Below are 16,549 nucleotides of genomic sequence, written 5' to 3'. Positions count from 1 at the left end.
TGCCTGGCCCCTTCCCCATCTGAGGGGACTGACTAATGGTCAAAATGACCACAACTGCCATAGCAAGACTAGCTGTTCTCAAAAATTAGCCATAACAATAATAACGGTCCCTGGGACCCCGGCCTCAGTTTGAATTCTAAGATAAATCGACCTTGCTGACAAAGTTTCTGACACTTCGCTGACTGACACCAAAAGTAAAAAACATAACTGTTACTTTGCTAGCCAACAATGATAAAGTTGTGTAACCCTCCCCCTAAGCCCCCCCCCCAAAAAAAAGACTAGTTAAAAAAAAAAACTGTACTGTAAAGCAATCGGAATTGACTCTCCCTGTGATGCTGAGCAACCCTGTGTGCATCTGAATAAAAACCTCTCTTGCCATTGCAGCGATCTATTGTCAAGCTGTGTCTCTAGAGGTCGCGTTCTCAACATTTGGGCCCCTGGGGTCCTAGCACAACCACTTTGCCTTATCTCATCAGTGCACTCTCACCCTACTTATCTGGAAAACAGTCTGCCCTGGACCAGCAGCTTGGGCCAGGAATCACTAAACTGCTTCCCTTCAGCACACACTAACCTTAAGGGAGGTGCTTATGTCACTCGAGACGCGCTGGCCAATCAAGGCCTCCAGTCTGACCTGCCAGTCAGAAGTGGAGGCGGGTGTTTCCCGGTGCCTTGCTGCTGGTTCCATGCTGTATCTGAGGAGGCTGGTGTGGTTTGTGTGTCCTGCTCTGTGTGCTACTGCTGCATTCTGTGAGGGGAATTCAGGCGAGCTCTGACTTCGCGACATGGTGAGTATATGGCAGCTGCTTCCAATGGGAAGGGGCAGGCGATTGAACAACTGGAGCGAGTATGGTGAGTCCTCCCTGGGGCTGGGTGCGAACTGCGAACCTCAGCTACACAGGGCCACGTGTGAGGTTGTTTGTGGTATTAGCTGCTCTGAATAACTGCTCTGGGGCTTCATCTGCGCGAATATTTAAGCATGGGCTTGTGTGTTGAAACCTTCTTGGCAAGATGGGAAACACAGAAATGCCTAGTTTCTCCAGTATCTTCTACAACTTTGTTTGTTTGGTTAGTTGGTTCTTTATAACTTTTGGATATTAATTAGCCCTCTATTGGCTACAGGGTTGGTGATCATCTTTTCTCAGTTTGTAGGCTACTGTTTTGTCCTATTGACAGTGTCCTTTCCCTTACAGAAGCTTTTCATTTTCAAGAAACGTATTAACTGTTGGTCTTAGAGCCTGAGCCACTGATGTTGTATTCAGGAAATTCTGTGTCCTGTACCAATGCGTTCAAGGGTATTTCCTACTTTGTCTGCTATTAGATTCAGTGTAGCTGGTATTAAGTGAGGTCCTTGATCCATCCTGTGCAGGGTGATTCTTCTATATACACACTGCCAGTTAGACCAGAACATTTGTTCACAATGCTTTCTTTTTCTAATCTATAGTTTTGGCTTCTTTACCAAAGAAGTTTCCATAGGTGTATGAGTTCATTTCTGGGTATTCTATTCCACTGATCTGCCTGTCTGTACTGATACCGTTTGGTTTTTTATCACTATTGCTATGTAGTACAGCTTGAGAACAGGAATTGTGATGTCTCCAGAAGTTCTTTTATGGTTCAGGATTGTTTGGGCTATCCTGGGAGTGTTTGTTCTTCCATATGAGGNAGAGATTTCCACTTTCTATTTTTTCAAGATTTATTTATTTATTATATATAGGAACACTCTAGCCGTCTTCAGGCACACCAGAAAAGGGCTTCAGATCTCATTACAGATGGTTGTAAGCAATTATGTGGTTCATGGGATTTGAACTCAGGACCTCTGGAAGAACAGTCAGTAATTTTAAATGCTGAGCTACCTCTCCAGCCTGAGACTTGCAACTTCAATGTGTGTAGAAAATTGTGTTTGAATTTTGAGGGGAATTGCATTGACTTTGTAGATTGCTTTTGGTACCATGGCAATACTGACTATTTTTTGGTCGTCTGTTTTTCAAAACTGGTTTTTCTGACTGATGAACTTGTGGTCCTAGGACTTGTTCCATCTACCATGCTGGCCTTGAACTCAAAGAGTTCTGCCTGCCTCCGCCCCCGCCTCTGCTTCTCTGCTTCTCTGCTTCTCTGCTTCTCTGCTTCTCTGCCTCTCTCACTCTCAAGTGCTGGGATTAAAGGCTTGCACCACCACGCCCGGCTGCCAGTTTTTGCTGTAATCGTTGTCACTGTTTGAATTTGACTGAAGTTTGGGTGCAGGACTTACTTTCTATGAAGTAGAGATGACTACACTGTACACTGATTGTGTCATGTAATGTTCACAAAGAGGACCCTGTGCCTTGGAAGGAGAACAGGAAGTGCTCTGGTGACTCCAAAGTTTGACTAAAATACATTTTCTCAGTCTAGGGCTCTGTCTGGCCAGAGGGTGGAAGGACAGAGCTAGAAGGGCCTCACTGTCTGAACCTTTTGATCTTTGATCCCTTAATGGAGGAGCTGCTACTTTCCTGAGGACTGGTTTGGTTGTATTAGCCAATGAAGGACTCTGGGTAAGCCAAGAAATTAGTAGTACCAGTGGGTGGGGACTTACAGGTTCATTCCAGGATTCTTCTCTAAAGTAGCTGTAGCGAGCTACGAGGGAGTGCAGAAGCCATGCCATGTTCAGGCTGGGAGCCACTGTCACCAGACCAGGAAGAGCATGTCCAATTAGCTAAGGAGTGACATGTACTGTGAGCTAGATGGTGGTTTTGTTAATACATATGGTAACCTGAGCAAAGGCTCTTGGCCCTTGAGCCTCACTGAGTATGTCTTCCCTAAGGAGGAGTAGCCCTGGCAATGGAAGGGTGTGGTGCTTATAATATTTCTGTCCATGGTACACAAGGAAGTATTGGTTTTCCTATGCAGTGGGAAGGCTAGTGGAAACCTGAAGGTCTAGTTCCTAGAAGTTCTGACCATTGCATTCCACATTCGGTTTTGTGGGATAAGTTTTCCCAATAGTTAAGAAAGTGGTTGAGAGAAGGTGATAGAGATCATCCTTAAGTAATATTTGATTAGAATCCTTTGAACTTTTCATGACCACCAACTGCAAAGATGTGATTCAAGGAAACTCAACTATTGGGTATAATAGGAGTTTTGAAGATGCAGAGGTTTTCCAGGTGTGCATGGTATTGTGAAGGTGGACATGTCAGATTGCACATCTTGTGACAAAATCCATGTGACAGAAAGTAGACATTAAATTACTGTTCAACATGATGTTGTGTGCAAATCAGTAGGACTGGGACTTCCTGAAACCTACTTTGGGCCCGAGGGTCTACAAAGCCAGACAGAGCTTACCTTTCTGATCACCTTCATTTCCAAAGAGCGTGGAGCCTCTCAGTTTGGAAGAGAGACCAGCAGTAAGTGGAGAGCCAGAAATTTGACAGTATAGACGCCTCTATGAGTTATTTTGTGGGAATTATAAACCCAGTTCTCAGAGGTTAAGAGCACCGACTGCTCTTCGGAAGGTCCTGAGTTCAAATTCCAGCAACCACATGGTGGCTCACAGCCATCCCTACCAAGATCTGACTCCCTCTTCTGGAGTGTCTAAAGACAGCTGAAGTGTACTTACATATAATAAATGAATAAACCTTTTAAAAATTAAAAAATGGCTAATCTACAACTAGAGTGGAAGAAAAGCAACTGCTGGGGAAAAGTAAAAACAAAGGCTGTGGTTCATGGAGAAAAACAGCACTNGGGAGTTTGCACAGTAGTCAAGTGCTGACACAGACAGGAGTTTTAAGGATAGTATCACCATTAAAGAGCATGCCATTGCTCTCCATTGAAAGCTGAAGATGGTTCCCAAATGTATCCTGCTAATAAGACTTGGAGAAATGTAATGAGTAGACAAGTGATTCAGAGTTCCAGGAAGCATCTTGCAAAAAGTGTTGGAATTGTGGTCCAAGCGCTGCAGGGTCCATCATCACAACTTGGAAGCCAAACTTGGCACGATCACTTATCTTGTACTGGTTCTGGAATTAGGAAAGATGAAAAAGATAATATCATGAATTCTTAGTGTATGGTTTTAGTTGCTCCCTTATTCCAGCCTTCTATGGTTGAGAGAATCAGAGCTGCACTGAGGAGACTGTAAGACTTCCCTACATGAAAATGTGAGGTTGAAGCCTGAGTTACATTTTGAGACCACAAGATGCTGATCTATCTGAATGATGAGACATCTCCATGGATCACTGTGTGTAGGGAGTGGAAGTAACCAAAGAGGAAGATTTATGAGAAGTTGAAGGAGCAGGGCATCTAAGTCTTTTGAACCTGAAGCTGCATGAGTCTGAGACACAACTACAGGATTGGGTGCTTATCCTGCTGGGGATCTGTCTTGCTTTGGTTTAATCTTCTCTAACTTTATAATTCCTGTCTTTTGGAATGGGACCATGTATTCTATGCCACTGTATGCTGGAAAGGTACGAATTGTTTTCTGATTTTACAAGATGTATCTGTCAAGTGACTGCCTTGACTGTCAACACAGAGTTTGGACATTCGAACAGGGTACAAGTTGTTGCACAATATGGGAATCAGTAAAGGTAGACTATAAATATTTTCATCCTGCGATGACCATGAACTTACAGTGACCAGACTCAGAATGCAGTCAATTGAATGAAAAATCTCCCTATCTGGGATGATGTCTTTGAACACTCTTTTGTCTTTAATAACTATTTGAGGGGAGGTCTTTGAAGCTTCTGTAAGAGGAAAGTTTCTAGATTAAAGTCCTCCTTGAGGATAGGATTGGAGTGTTCATAGCCCCATTTCCTGTTCTTTGTGTCTACTGGCTTGTGGTTAAAAGTGATCAGTCAGCTTCTTTCTCATGCTGTCATCATATAGACTCTATCCCTAAATCAAATATGATAGTGGAGAAGCAACTCCCATTCAGTCCTACCTGAGTTTGCTATTGTAATGTTTTTATAGTTTTAGTTTTGTTGTTTTTCTTTTGAAGACAGGGTTTCTCTGTGAAACCCTGGATGTCCTGGAAGTAGTTATGTAGACTAGAATGGACCTACATTTAGAGATCTACCTATCTGCTCTTCTCAGCTGGGATTCTATACGGGTCAAGATGCCTGGCTTTATTGTTTCTGGGCCTGGAATGGATTTATTTTTGCACATGACAAGCATGTATTGTTGTTTTGTGCTTCACTTACATTTTGATCAATAAAATTTGCCTGGGAGTATTATTCTAATTCCCAGGATGGAACCAATTTGTGACATTAATACTGCCTGATCCTTCTGATTCGTTTGATTTCAAGAGTGAGACATTCTTCCTACATGTTGTCTTTGTTTTGAAATGTTTGAATGACTATGCATGTATATGCACCTCTGTGTACGTGGTCCTCACTATAGTCCAAAGATGGCCTCAGAACTCCTGAACTTGGAGTCATGAATAGTTCTAAGCTTCCATAGTAAGTACTGGCAAGTGAGTCCTGTATCTAAGACCAGCAAGACATATTATAAGCACTGAGCCATCTCCCCTGTTTATTTATGAAAAGCATTTACTTTGGTAATGTTTCCGTTTGTTCATTATAACTTTAAACATTGATTGCCTTTAAGTAACATCTTATTAATGTCACAGTTTAACTGGGGAATTTCAGGATCTTGAAATAAGAAGACAGAACTACAGTGACTATTTAATTCTTTGTAAGAAGTTCACTGAAAACCTCTGAGGTTCTTTCTTTCTTTCTTCTTTGGGTTTTTATTTTGTTGTTTTTATTGTTGTTGGGTGCTTTTATTTTGTTGGTTTTTGTTTTTGTTGTTGTTGTTTGATAGATTTTTTTCTTTTTCTTTTTTCTTTTCTTTTTTTCTTTTTTTGAGACAAGGTTTCTCTGTATAGCCCTGGCTGTCCTGAAACTCACTTTGTAGATCAGGCTGGCCTCACACTCAGAAATCCGGCTGCCTCTGCCTCCCAAGTGCTGGGATTAAAGAGTGAGCCACCAATGCCTTTTTGCATCTGTATTCATAAGCAAAATTGGTCAATGATCTATTTCCTTGTTGGATCTTTATGTTCTTTAGCTAGCAGAGTAACTGCAGCTTCATAAGGTGATTTAGGTAGTGTTCTGTCTATTTCTATTGTGTGAAATATTTTGAGGAATATTGGTATTAGCTTTTGTTGAAGGTCTGGTAGAATTCTCCATAAATCCATCTGGCCCTGCGCTTTTTCTCTTTGGGAGGTTTTTAATTACTGCTTCTATATTCTTAACAGTTATCGGACAGTTTAGATAGTTTACCTGATTTCTACTTAAGTTGGTACATGTTATCTGTCTAGAAAAATCATCCATTTCATCTAGATTTCCCTCTTTTGTTGCATATAGGCTTCTGTAGTAGGATTTGCTGATTTTTTGAATCACCTCCATTTCTGGTGTTATGTCTCCCTTTTCACTTCTGATTTTGTTGATTTGGATACTGTCTCTGTGCCCTGTAGTTAGTTAGGCTAGGAGTTTATCTATCTTGTTGCAAACGCAATCATTGTTCTTTCAGAGAACAAGACTTGGTTCTCAACCCTTACATCAGGAAGTTTAAACTGTATGGCACAGTAGCTGCAGGGCAAACTCTTGTGATTAGTTTGAGTCCATCATGAACTCCTACATTCATGTGGACAATTGTGAATGCCAACACGCATAAACACACAGACAAAAAAGTTCCCAAACCATGCAGCCACGTTTTGACAAGAACAGCCCATCAATCTCTCATCACTCAATGGTAATTATAATCCAGTTTTCTAAACACCTCCAGTATCCTCTAAGGAAAAATTTCAAAGCCATAAATCATATACATTCACATTCCTCCTAAGACCAACCTCACTTTATTGGTACAAATATTCATTCTCATTCCATTCTCTTTATTTACTTGTATCAAAAGCCTGACCAAATCAATGTTCAACAGAAAACATTACACATAATTACTAGTCTTGTAGGTACTGAGACTCAAACTTGTGTCCACTGACACAGCACCCAGTGCTCTTAGACACTGGGCCATCACTCCAGCCCATTGTCATGCCCTTTCAGTTCTGCTGATAGCAACTAATTTGACAATACCTCTATCCATCAATTTGTGAAGAAAGAATGATTTCAAATCCAAATTAAACACACACCCACACTGACCAAGCATTTTGTAAGAGAACTTGTAGGAAAACATGTTGTAGATGTGATCTTTAATCGTGGTCTGGCTTTTACTTTCAGAGAATCCATTAATATAATGGTGGGAAGCCTAGTGGCAAATGGACAGACATAGTGCTGGATACCTAGTTGTGAGTTCTATAACTTGAACTATAGGACAAGAGAGTGAGGAGGAAGCTGAGCATTTGTAGTGCACACCTTTAGTCCCAGCCCTTGGGAGGCAGAGGCAGGCGGGTTTCCGAGTTTGAGGCCATCCTCGTCTACAAAGTGAGTTCCAAGACATCCAGGGCTATACAGAAAAATCCTGTCTACAAACAAACAAACAAAACAACAACAACAACAACCAAAAAAAGAGAATAACTCAGTTCAAAACTTTTATCATATTCATCTATTTTCATTGACTTTGATACCGGTGCCACATACATAGAGATCAGAGGATATGTTACATCAACCACCATATGAGGTTTCAAGAACCTTAATCAAGTTCTGAGACTTGGTGGGCATTGCTTTTAAATGCAGATTCATCTCATGAGATGAGACATGACTGATATTAGAGTTAAAACGATTGCCTTTCTTCAATGAAGGCTGTAGTATGTGCTTTATATGGCAAAGGTAAACAGTTTTATTATTTCTAAGTTTATTTATTTTCTAAAGAAATGTATGTAGCAACCTTTTCTGACAGGTATGCCTCAAATCTGACAAAGCTTTTATTAAACCTGATAAATGTATGTAGCAACATTTGTTGAGAGTTATACCCAAAATATGGCAAAGCTATTATTAAATAGCATAAACATAATAAACAGACATAAACTGGAAGTTTTAACTTTGAAAAAAATAACCTTCCTAGGATATGTTGTGAGACCCCGACTTAGAGCGTTTCTCTCTGGAAGGTAAAGCCTCTGGATGTTCCCCAAGCTTGTTTTCCCTGATCTTTAAAAATACAGCCGGAAAAAAGCTCTTTGTTCTCTATAGCCAGGAAAAAGCCTTTTTGTTTCTATACTGTACAACTAGTGATGCCTGCCTTCCTGTGCCGAGGACATGGAGATAAAAATTCAAAAAGAACTCACTCCCCACTCCTGCCTTGTAAATTTCACCAAGGACACCAGGAAGAGAAGAACTCTTCCCAACTCCTCCCAACTCTCCTCCCAACTCTTCCCAACTCCTCAGCTAGCTGTTAAAAGCTCCTTACTGTCACCGCTCATAGAATTCCCCTGCCCTGCATGGTGGTGGAGGGACTTCATCCTTAGCTAGCTGATAATAAAACCTCTTGCAGTTTGCATCAGGTGTGGTTTTCTCTCGAGATGTTGGAGTGTTTGCCAGCTCATCCTGGGACTTGAAAGGAGGCCCCAAATCGGGGGGGTCTTGAAATGTAGCTATAAAACAGGATGTGAAACTTGATATTTCGCATGAACATCCCAAATAGAAGTTACAAGATATGGGGATAAAACTTTGTTGCCAAGATTAAGTTCTAAAATCATATACAACATTAGAAATGAAAAGCCATTCACAAAATATGTGGTCTGTCTCAAAAAAACAAACAAACAAGAAATAGAAGAAAAGTCCTAAAGGAGGAGAGGCCCTTGGTCCTCTGAAGGCTCAATGCCCCAGTATAGGGGAATTTGAGGGCAGGGAAAGGAAGTAGATGGGTGGGTGGTGGAACATTGAAGCAGAGATTGGGGAATGTGAAATGTAGTTTCCTGGGAGAGGGGCAGGGTAGAAACCAATCCAGGAAAGGGGAAAACATTTGAAATGTAAATAAATATCCAATAAAAATTATAAGAAAAAAGAATAATAAAATTATAAACTTCGAAAAACAGAGAGAGAGAGAGAGAGAGAGAGAGAGAGAGAGAGAGAGAGAGAGAGAGAGATTCTTAAAGGTCTGGCCATTTGTTTTGTTTTTATTTGACACTGGGTTTAAACCAAAGTGCCTGACTCTCTTTTACCCTGTACTGAAAAGACTAAGAGTGATAATCAAATAATTACTTACAAATGAGCCCTGTGTAAGTTCTGAAAATTTGCAGCAGTACCTAGGACCAGTAAATAAGGATATTTTCATCTTTGTTTTAGAGAATTCATGGTGGTATTAGCTAGCATATACTGAGTATTTCTTGAGTCTTCACAGTGTGAAAAAAATACCTGAATCCTAAATTACTTCAGGTGTGAACATAACTCCCACGTGTAAAGTACTTTCAAACAATTTGTAAAGTCCTCAACTTGGATCCAGAAAACCTCCATAGCAGACATGTTAGTGCACACACCTATTCCTAGTTCATCTATGGTGAAATACAGATTTGATAGATGAGACTGCGTGGACACTCAAGGGCATAGAGACTATAAGGCATAATAAGGCACAAAAAGAACATGATTTTAAACATTGCATGGAATGTAAGAATGCATGAAATCTTGTCCTTTGTCCTCAAACACAAATCTTTGTTTGTTTGTTTGTTTGTTTTTTGTTTTGTTTTTTGAGACATGGTTTCTCTGTGTAGCCCTGGGTGTCCTGGAACTCAAACTGTAGACCAGGCTGACCTAGAACTGAGAAATCTGCCAGCCTCTGCCTCCCAAGTGCTGTGATTAAAGGCATCAGCCACCATGCCAGGCTAGCTCCTGCCCGTAAATGTTAATAACTCCATAATAATCAGAGAGAGTACAAGTCTGGAAGGCTAAGGAGTGGCTAATGTNTCAGCAAAATGGGGAATGCTAGGACCTTCTGGACAGACCTTAAGGCTATGAAAAGGAATTTTAAAAACATGGGTTCAAAAATATACAATTTCTCAAAAAACATAAGGGTGCAATTTGAACTATATGCAAATATTCACAATCTAAAGGAAGAAAAGCAGCCAACCTGGGCCTATTGTTAGAAAGGTAAGGAAGGAGATGAAGAGACTTAGGGAATGGAGATCAGAGGAGATCCCACCCAGCTGGGGTGTTTTGTTTATGCTTACAAAGACAGGTTCCTGAGTTCCTGGCAGGACTGGGACAGAGCAAGGTTAGTCCCAGGTGTGGTAGAAATGGTAATTTCAGGACAGGGTCCCACCCAGCTAATTTACCATCAGTGCTTAACTGAGGCAGGCTGATTTCTGACTTCTTATGCAATATTAAAGGAAAATGTATGCTTGCTCTCTCCTAAGAATTAAGGGGCTGCACTCACTAAATGCCAACTCGTGGGATAATCAAACGGGAACTTGGAGTAAATTTCTAGATCCATTTATAAATAAAAACTGGGCTTTCCCCAGTGTAGGAAAATGCCAGTGCTGAAAGGCAGAAGTGGTAGATGGGTGGAGGAGCACCCTCATAGAGGCAGAGGTAGGGGAGGAGGGATGGGGATTTTGGAGGTGAGACCATGTAAATAAAGAAAATATTCAATTTAAAAAAGAAAAAAGACTGGGTTTATGATCTGCAAGTGATGAGATATCCAGAGAATCTTTTAAAATAGCAAGAGAGNNCTGCCTAGAGAACCTTCCNGAGCAGAAAATAGAGAGAGCTATCTGGAGAAATCCAGAGAAAGCAGAACAGAGAGAGAGCAAGCTGCAAAGCTGTCTGAAACAGTACAAAGGCCACGAACATGGATTCACTTTGACTTCAAGTAGTTTATTTAGCCACTCACAGACATCTCTTCCTCAGAGTTTTAATTAGGGTTTTACTGCTGTGAACAGACACCATGACCAAGGCAAATCTTATAAAAAAACAACATTTAATTGGAGCTGGCTTACAGGTTCAGAGGTTCAGTCCATTACCATCAAGGTGGGAACATGGCAACATCCAGGCAGGCATGGTGCAGGAGGAGCTGAGAGTTCTATGTCTTCATCCAAAGGCTGCTAATGGAAGACTGACTTCCAGGCAACTAGGGTGAGGATCTTATGCCTACACCCACAGTGACACACCTACTCCAACCAGGTCACACCAATTCCAACAAGGCCACACCTCCAAAAGGTGCCACTCCCTGGTTCAAGAATATACAAACCATCACACTCAGCAACTCTGTCCAGTCTGAGGCTGGTTTTTGGCAAGCTGTCCTGTGTTGGAACTCAAATCTTCTTTGTCAAAAAGGGATTATGCATCTCCACTTCTTTGGTTTTGCCATCAACAGCATACACAAAAATTGACACATAGTCTCAGACCAAATTATCCCTTTGGCCATCCCAATATCCTGGGATCACTAAAGTGTTAGAGCTCCATTGGACTTGAACATTTCTATAAGTGCTTCCAAGTCACTTAAAATTCCTGTGTTGAGAATTCTGTGTTTAGCTTTGTACCCCATTTGTAATTGGATTATTTGTGTTGTTGGTGTCTAACTTCTTGAATATTTGGTAAATTTTGGATATTAGCTCTCTGTCAGATGTTGTGTTGGTAAAGACCCTTTCTCAGGCTGTAGGGCGCCATTTTGTTACATTGACGGTTTCCATTCTTTCCTGAAGCTTTGCACTTTCATGAGACCTTATTCATCCATTGTTGATCTTAGAGCCTGAACCATTGGTATTCTGTTCAGGAAACTGTCTCCTGTACCAATGAGTTCAAAGGTCTTTCCCAATTTACATTCTATGAAATTTAATGTATATCCATTTTTGTGTTGAGGTCCTTGATCCACCGGGACTTGAGTTTTGTGCATAGTTATAAAAATGGATCTATTTTCATTCTTCCATATGTAGATATCCAGTGATACCAGCACCATTCTTTGAAGATACTTTATTTTTTCCACTATATAGTTTTGGTTTCCTTGTCAAACTCCAGTGTCCATGAGTGTGTGGGTTTATTTCTGGGGTTTCTATTTGATTCCCTTGATCAAAGTGTGTGCTTCTGTACTTACACAATGAAGTTGTTTTTGGTTTTTATTTTTATTTATTTATTTTTTTTAAATCACCATTGCTACATAGTACAGCTTGAATTCAGTCATGGTATTCTCAGGTTTTGAGGGCTCCTATGCTCCACCTTGCTGGCTGCAGAAGACAATTTTCTTTTCTTTTTAAAATGTTTATTAAAGATTTATTTATTATTACAAATAGGTACACTGTAGCTGTCTTCATACACACCAGAAGAGGGTGTCAGATCCCATTACAGGTGGTTATGAGCCACCATGTGGTTGTTGGTATTTGAAATCAGTACGTTTGGAAGAGCAATCAGTGCTCGTAACCACTGAGAAATCTCACCAGCCAATATATAAACTTTCTTTTTTTTTTAAGGTTTTTTTTTAGGATTCATTTATTAATATAATTAAGTACACTGTAGCTATCTTCAGACAGAACCAGAAGAGGGTGTCAGATCCCATTACAGATGGTTCCGAGCCACCTTATGGTTGCTGGGATATGACTTGAGAAACTTCAGTAGAACTGTCAATGCTCTTACCCACTGAGCACAACTTCTATCCAGATCAACAGCAAATGATTTCTTCCTATAGAAGAGACTCTTGGTATGAATGATGCCCCTAAGGCACAGGATTAAATATATAGTGCTATCTATTACAGAGTCAATATGTATTGTACATTATAGTGTACTTAATGGATCAAGGTAATCCAGCGTTCTCAGTGAAACCCAAATAAAGGACATTATACTTGTTAAGGACCTGCTGACATTTTATCTTTCTTTTCCTGTTAAAACTACTTTGTTTAATTCTATATTGTTCCCTATAGTGTTTTTCTTTCCTCCTGTTAGAAGTTAAAAGTCAATCTTATTTGATTTGTTCTTTCTCAATAATCTTCTGATTTACATATCGTAGTTTGTTTCCATTGTTTCATTGTGTGTTCTGTGAACTGGTTGATAGTTAACTAAATTATACAATGCGATAATTTCTGATTTTTTTAATCATTCACTATGTACCTCAGCCTTGTGTTTGAGTATCAACGGCTTCCACAGCTTTTATTCAGGAATCCTTCTCTCTTCTCAATCAGAGGAGTCTGCAATTCCATTTGAGGTGGGTTGTACTATAGAAGTATCTATGCACTTTCTCTAGCTCCTCCATTGGGGGCCATGTGTTCCATCCAGTAGATGACTGTGAGCATCCACTTCTGTATTTGTCAGGCACTGGCATAGCCTCACAAGAGACAGCTATATAAGGGTCATTTTAGCAAAATCTTGCTGGCATATGAAATAGAGTCTGCATTTGGGGGCTGATTATGGTATGGATCCCTGAGTGGGGCATTCTCTGAATGGTCCATCCTTTGATCTCAGCTTCAAACTTTGTCTCAGTAACTCCTTCCATGGGTATTGTGTTCCCTATTCTAAGGAGGAATGATGTATCCACGCATTGGCTTTCCTTTTTCTTGATTTTTCTTGTGTTTTGCAAATTGTATCTTGAGTGTTCTAAGTTTCTGGGCTAAGGGTCTGAAAGGGTCTGCAACCAAATAGGTGGAACAACAATATGACCTAACCAGTACCACAAGAGCTCATATCTCTAGCTGCATATGTAGCAGAAGATGGCCTAGTCGGCCATCATTGGGAAGAGAGGCCCATGGTCTTGCAACTTTATATGCCCCAGTACAGGGGAACGCCAGGGCCAAGAAGTGGGAATGGGGAGGGGGGAAGGCCAGGGGGAGGTTATAGGGGACCTTCAGGATAACATTTGAAATGTAAATGAAGAAAATATCTAATAAAAAATAAATTAAATAGCATAGAGACATTCAAGTGAAAAAGAAAAAAAAAAGTATCTATGCAGACCAGCATGGTCTCAAATTCATGGATATGAATTTGCCCCCAAAGTCCTGGAATTACTAGCCTGTGCTCTCATGCTTGGCAGTATTCATTTTTGACATTGGTTATGTAGGCACTGATGGCAAACACATGAAAGGACCTTAAGAAGATTCTGTTCTTGCAGTTCTTCAATGTTTCTTTTTATCCATGTTGTTTATGTTTGTTCTTCTTTTCCATAGTGTGTGTGTGTGTGTGTGTGTGTGTGTGTGTAGGTACTATGTAGCACCTTTCTCACAATGATCTTTCTGCTTATTTGCCCTCAGTGCTGGGGTTGTAGAAATTCTCTACAATACCCAGCTTGAGAAATAATTTGTACAATATAAGTGGTCTGTATTTTTCCTTTTTACTCAGCTCTTACTATTTTTTTTTCTTGGATATTTTCTTTATTTCCCCTCTCCACATCTCCCTTTCAGAATCCCCCTACTGTTTACCCTCTCCCCCTGACTCTGTGAAGGTGCTCCCCCCATTCACCTACTCCCATCCTCCTGCCCTGGCATTCCCCTCCACTGGGGCATTGAACACCATAGCCCTGAGGGCCTCTGCTCCCACTGATGTCCAACAAGGCCATCTTCTGCCACATGTGTGGCCAGCACCATGTGTATTCTTTACTTGGTGTTCCTGTCCCCAGGAGCTCTGGGGGTCTGGCAATGGGACTGCAAACCCCCTCAGGTCCTTCAATCCCTTCTCCATCTCCTCCATCAGGGACCCCTGAGCTCAGTCCAATGATTGCCTAGGAGCTTCCTCTTCTGTATTTGTCAGAGTCTGGAAGAGCCTCTCAGGAGACAACCATGTCAGGCTTCTCTCAGCAAGCACTTCCAGGCATCCACAATAGCATCTGGGTTTGGTGGCTGTATATGGGATGGATCCCCAGGTGGGGCAGTTTCTTTATGACCTTTCCTTCAGTCTCTGCTCCACACTTTTGTAAGACTCTGGGAATCCTAAGCGGGGACCCCCTGAGTGAAACACGTGCAAACAGCAAGAGAAATTGATTTCTCCAGTACTCTGGGGTAGTGCCAGACCTGAAGGAGAGGCAGCGACACCTGGCACCCATTCAGAGTTTTGATGCGGTTTCCAGGGGCAGAATAGAGCATCAACAACTAGGCACAATGTGATTGGCAGAAGAGTGCACCCTTTAAACTGATTGGTCTTTAGGGAATGAGGTGACAAGGAGTTCCCTTGTCTGAGGGTGGGCAACAGTCCATCCTGTGGAATGTGTCTCCACCCACAGGTGGGTTCCCACACCTTGGTCTGAGCAATGCTAATTAGCCTCTCTCTCCCAGAGAGGCAAGCATTTGCTGACCTTCCCAAAGTTCCTGGGCTGAACTTTTCATTTCGCCTCCAAGTTTCCTCTTGTGAGTATTTTGATCACCCTTCTAAAAAGCACTGAAGCATCCACAGTTTGGTCTTCCTTCTTCTTAGGCTTCATTTGGTCTGTGAACTGAATCTTGATATTCTGAACATTTTGACTAATATCCACTTATCAGTGAATACATATCATGTTTGTGCCTTTGTGACTGAGTCACCTCACTTAGGAAGATATCCTCAAGTTCCATCCATTTGCCTGAATATTTCATGAATTCATTGTTTTTAATGACTGAGTAGTACTCCATTGTGTAAATGTAGCTCATACTATGTATCTATCCCTCTGTTGAGGGACATCTGGGTTGCTCTACAGCTTCTGGCTATTATAAATAAGGCTGCTATGAACATAGTGAAGGATGTATCCTTATTACATGTTGGAGCATCTTCTGGGTATATGGTATAGCTGGGTCCTCAGGTAATACTATGCCCAATTTTCTGAGGATACATGAGATTGATTTGCGGAGTGGTTTTCCCACATTGCAATCCCAAAAGGATTGGAAGAGTGTTCCTCTTTGTCCACATCCTCTCTAGCATATGCTGTAAACTGAGTTGTTTTTATTTTTTGGGTTTTTTTTTTTTTTTTTGGTTATTTGGTTTTTCTAGACAGGTCTTCTCTGTCTCACTCTGTAGACCAGGTTGGCCTAGAACGCAGAAATCTGCCTGACTCTGTCTCCCTTATGGTCGGATTAAAGGAGTGCACAACCGCTGCCCTGCCCTTTTTTTTTTTTTTTGTAAGATTTTATTTATATGAGTACACTGTGGGTATTTTTCCCATTACAGTTGGTTGTGGTCCACCATGTGGTTGCTGGGAATTGAACTCAGGACCTCTGGAAGGGCAGTCAGTGCTCCCAACTGCTGAGCCATCTCCACAGCCCCCTAGGTTTTTCATCTTAGCCATTCTGACTGGTATGAGGTGTAATCTCAGGGTCATTTTAATTTATATTTCCCTGTTGACTAAGCATTTGAACATTTCTTTAGGTATTTCTTCTGAGCCCTTTGAATTTCCTCAGTTGAGAATTCTCTGTTTAGCTCTAGTCTCCATTTTTTAAAATAGGATTATTTGGTACTCTGCAGTCTATCTTCTTTTTTTTTTTTTTTTTTCAGTCTAACTTCTTGAGAACTTTGTTTATATTGGATATTACCCCTCTATCAGATGTAAGATTGATAAAGATCTTTTCCCAATCTGTTGGTTGTTGTTTTGTTCTATTGACAGTGTCCTTTGCCTTACAGAAGCTTTGCAATTTTATGAGGTCCCATTTGTCAATACTTGATCTTGTATCTGGATTTATGTGGAGGTCCTTGATCCACTTGGACATGAGCTTTGTACAAGGAGATAAGAATGGATCAACTTGTATTCTTCCACATCTTGACCGCCA

The 16,549-nt window shown here is 41.0% G+C and overlaps 1 protein-coding gene across 1 annotated transcript in view; it reads left to right on the top strand.

Moving 5' to 3' along the window:
* Positions 1-667: 667 nt before the first annotated feature.
* LOC110298514 (zinc finger protein 120-like) overlaps positions 668-16,549 on the top strand; it is a 24,464-nt gene continuing 8,582 nt past the window's right edge. The window contains exon 1 of the mRNA XM_029479459.1: positions 668-785. Coding sequence (XP_029335319.1) covers positions 783-785 — 3 coding nt within the window. The 5' untranslated portion in view covers positions 668-782. The remainder of the gene's footprint in view (positions 786-16,549) is intronic.

The sequence above is a fragment of the Mus caroli genome, chromosome 7, assembly GCF_900094665.2.
Source record: "Mus caroli chromosome 7, CAROLI_EIJ_v1.1, whole genome shotgun sequence".
NCBI lineage: Eukaryota > Metazoa > Chordata > Mammalia > Rodentia > Muridae > Mus > Mus caroli.
This window is presented reverse-complemented; position numbering and strand designations above follow the sequence as displayed.